This window comes from Charadrius vociferus, unplaced genomic scaffold, assembly GCF_000708025.1.
Source record: "Charadrius vociferus isolate BGI_N301 unplaced genomic scaffold, ASM70802v2 scaffold1096, whole genome shotgun sequence".
Classification (NCBI taxonomy): Eukaryota; Metazoa; Chordata; class Aves; order Charadriiformes; family Charadriidae; genus Charadrius; species Charadrius vociferus.
Window position 1 is genome coordinate 212,841 of NW_009649045.1, and position 3,216 is coordinate 216,056.

At 65.6% G+C, this 3,216-nt stretch overlaps 1 protein-coding gene across 1 annotated transcript in view; it reads right to left on the reverse strand.

Moving 5' to 3' along the window:
• UNC13A (unc-13 homolog A (C. elegans)) overlaps nucleotides 1–3,216 on the reverse strand; it is a gene marked incomplete at both ends in the record, with an annotated part of 36,084 nt that overhangs the window by 1,769 nt on the left and 31,099 nt on the right. The window contains 3 exons of the mRNA XM_009887937.1: nucleotides 1,650–1,797; nucleotides 1,914–1,994; nucleotides 2,156–2,212. Coding sequence (XP_009886239.1) covers nucleotides 1,650–1,797; nucleotides 1,914–1,994; nucleotides 2,156–2,212 — 286 coding nt within the window. The remainder of the gene's footprint in view (nucleotides 1–1,649; nucleotides 1,798–1,913; nucleotides 1,995–2,155; nucleotides 2,213–3,216) is intronic.

Genomic DNA, 3,216 nt, shown 5'->3' on the forward strand with positions numbered 1-3,216 from the left:
TGCGATGGAGGCCAAGCGGCGCCCATGGAGGTGGGCTCATTCTTCACGTCCCGGGACAGGCGGACGGAGCTCGCCGGAGCAAGGCTAGTAATGGTCCTTCTGGCAGCAGAGTGGATGGGAGGGGGACACGGACATGGTGATGGCCACCACTGGGGCCACATGTCCCAAGGGGACAGGTCCCTGGCTTGCAGGGAGGTGATGGGGGGTGCCCACCCCCAGGCAGCAGCACTGCGGGAACAATGCAGAGCACTCGGAGCTTGCAAGCCAAGGCGGGTAGCCCTAATCCCCACGGGGGCACGGCCCCCCCCTCCCCGGTCTCGCAGTGGGGTGGTCAATACGGCCGAGCACAGTTCTTCCAAATTCAGCCCAAAGCAGCCCCGGGAGTGCGAGTTTGTGGGCAGAGGTCTCCAGTTCTGCCCGTGCTAGGGGTCCCCAAGGCCAGTGGCGCTGGGACAGGGCTCCTGGCCACCCCAGCCCGCAGTGCCAGGACTGTTACTAGCCCAGGCCGGCGGCGGCAGGAAGTTGCAGGGGCGGGGGAGGAGCACACGTACCCTTTTCAGGATAAATTTCTTCACTAAGGGTAAACCTAATACCTTTCCCACCATGAACTAGTGGGAAGGAGAGAGAAAGAGACAGAGACACGGCACAGAGTAGACAAAGAGAGGAGGAAGGAGACGACGTGCGTGGGGGACGGGAACAGTGAAAGAGGGGGGAGAAAACAAAGAGAGAGAAAGAGAGATCAGATCTCGCAGACGGACAGACGGCCGAGCATCCGGACAACACTGCAGCGACACGGTAGCGCCGGACACCACCCAGGGGGGTCCTGCAGCCGGGGACGCCGGTGCCCACCGGACCCAACTCCACGTCCCCGACATGGCTGGCACGGGAGGCACAGACAGGACAGACGTCCCTTGCAGGAGACGCACAGACAGCAAACGCACGTCCCACTCCCCGAGGACGCAGACAAGCCTGGCCGGGGCACCACGCGATGGCCCATTACTGCCACCGAGCATCTCTGTCCCCTCCTCGAGCAGCCAAGGGACAAAATCAAGGGCAGCATTTAGAGCCAAGGGGTGGCCATGCCCCGGGGGGGGACCAGCACCCTCTTGGAGGGGGGTAGGGCCCGAGAGGCACTCGGCACCCTGGAGGGATCCCAAATCATGGGGTACATGGGGCACCCAGGACAGGCCCTGGCACAGCATCCCGGTCCAGCCCACCCTGTGAGGGGTCTGAGCTGGCACCGCTCAGCCGAGATGGCAGCGCTGGACCAGAGGTGGCCGTGCTGGGTGACGGGGGCCATCCAGAGGGGACAAACACTGTGACCAGTGGGTGACCTTCTTCCCCACCCACGGGCCCCATTGCTGCGCCAGCCCAGCCATGCCCTGGCACTGGGGACGCGCTCTTCTTGCTGGTGGGGGACGTGGGGGTGCCAGGCTGCCTCTGGGCACCCACGGCCCCTCTTCACCTGCAAACCATGGGAGGAAAAAGCCTTTCCCTCCTCACCAAACCCTCCCGCTCCTCCGCGAGTGTGGCCTCAACCCCACCAGGACAGGAGGCAGGATGGGTCCCTGGCCGTAGGGCAGCCGAGCCCCAGTGTGGGGATGGGGGCCCAGGGTTGGGGGTGGGGGACCAAGGGTGGTGCATCCTACCCTGCGACGCCTGAGTCTGCACAAAGGTTTTGATGAGGAGGTCTGTGGCCTGGGTGTAGAGGGACAGGGCGTAGCGCAGTGACTGCAGGTCGGGGCTCTTCTCCAGGAACGTCTTCTTCAGCCCCACGCCGCCGGCATGGAAGTATTGCTGGAGAGGAGGGGGAGAAACAGCCACAGGGTCCTCAGCGGCTCTGCTGGAGGTCTGCTGGTGCTCCCGCCTGCCAGGTCTGGGCTAAAACCCTTTGTAACCCAGAGTGTCCTCACCTTGATGGTGTCCAGGGCCAGCTCCACCACTGCACATTGCTTCGGGGTCAGGCTCTTGGCTTCCTCTCGCACCATGTGGTCCTGCGGGGCACAAATCCTGCTCTCAGCATGGGACCAAGGGCTCCGCTCCCCTCGCCCCAGCCATGGTGGGGGGTCCTTGCTGCAGCGCCAGTCTGCCAAGTGCCACCGAGAGGAGCTCAGACCACCCGTCCCCCTCCCCAGCCCAGGCTCCCAACCCTCACCTTCAGCTTGGAGAGCTGCCCCAGCTCCTTGGCTGCGTTGAAGATCATCTGCGTGCCCTGCGGAGAGCAAAGAGACAGGAACGGCCCCGGTGAGCGGCCGGGCTGGGGGTGCCATGGCCAGGCTGGGCACATGGTGCAAGGTGCTTCTCGCAGCTCCGAGGGGTCCCCCGGCCCCCCCCAGGCTCCAGGGAGCCAGAGCGGGGGGAGTCCTCAGAGAGCCCCAGGGGCCACCAGCCATGCCAGGCATGGTGATACTGGTGCGGGGAGCTGGTGCAGCCCCCGTGCACAGACCCTGAGTTGTCAGCAGAGGTGTGTGGCTGGGGGCTTGGGGACCCCACAGGACGTCACCCCGGGATCGGGGACCTCACACCTTGATCAGCACAAGCCGCTTGGCCCAAGGGTCCCATCCTGTTCCCTGTGGTGCCCAAGCACACCCACTTCTGCATCCAGCGGAGCCCGGCATGGCACATCACTGGCACCGTTTGGACAACACCAGGGCAGGGGGAGCAGAGAATGAGTGCAGGGGGACAGCGGGCACGGGGAGGATGTGGCATGGTCCCCCTGTACCCCATGGCGCTGGCAGCCGAGCCAAACACCCCCGTGCCACCCAGCCCCCTGCCCAGTCCCAGCCCCGGGGAGGTTCCCGGCCCCTCTGCACCCCAGGGAACACCGTGGCAGGAGCCCCCGGCTGCCTCCGCCTGCCCTGTGCCGTGCCACCCCCCAGCACAGGGGCCGTGAAGGCATTCCATGGGGCCCACTGGCACAGCTCCTGGGGACGCAGCCCCATGGCACCATCAGACCCCACTCACCTCCCTGGTCTGGCAACCGCTCACCGGGTTGAGCACCACCATCGCTCCTGCTCAAGCCCTCCAGTGTGCAGCATGCAGCTGGGTAAACTGGGGGCCCAGCGGGGCAGAGCCAGCGATTCCCACCCCTTTCCCCCTCCCAGCACCAATGGGTCCAGTCCTTCCCAACACTGAGAAACCCCAGCATCTATCCCGCTAACCAGGACCTTCCGCAGGGATCTTGCCCCCCTCCCCCCCATGCCCTCATTTTGTCCC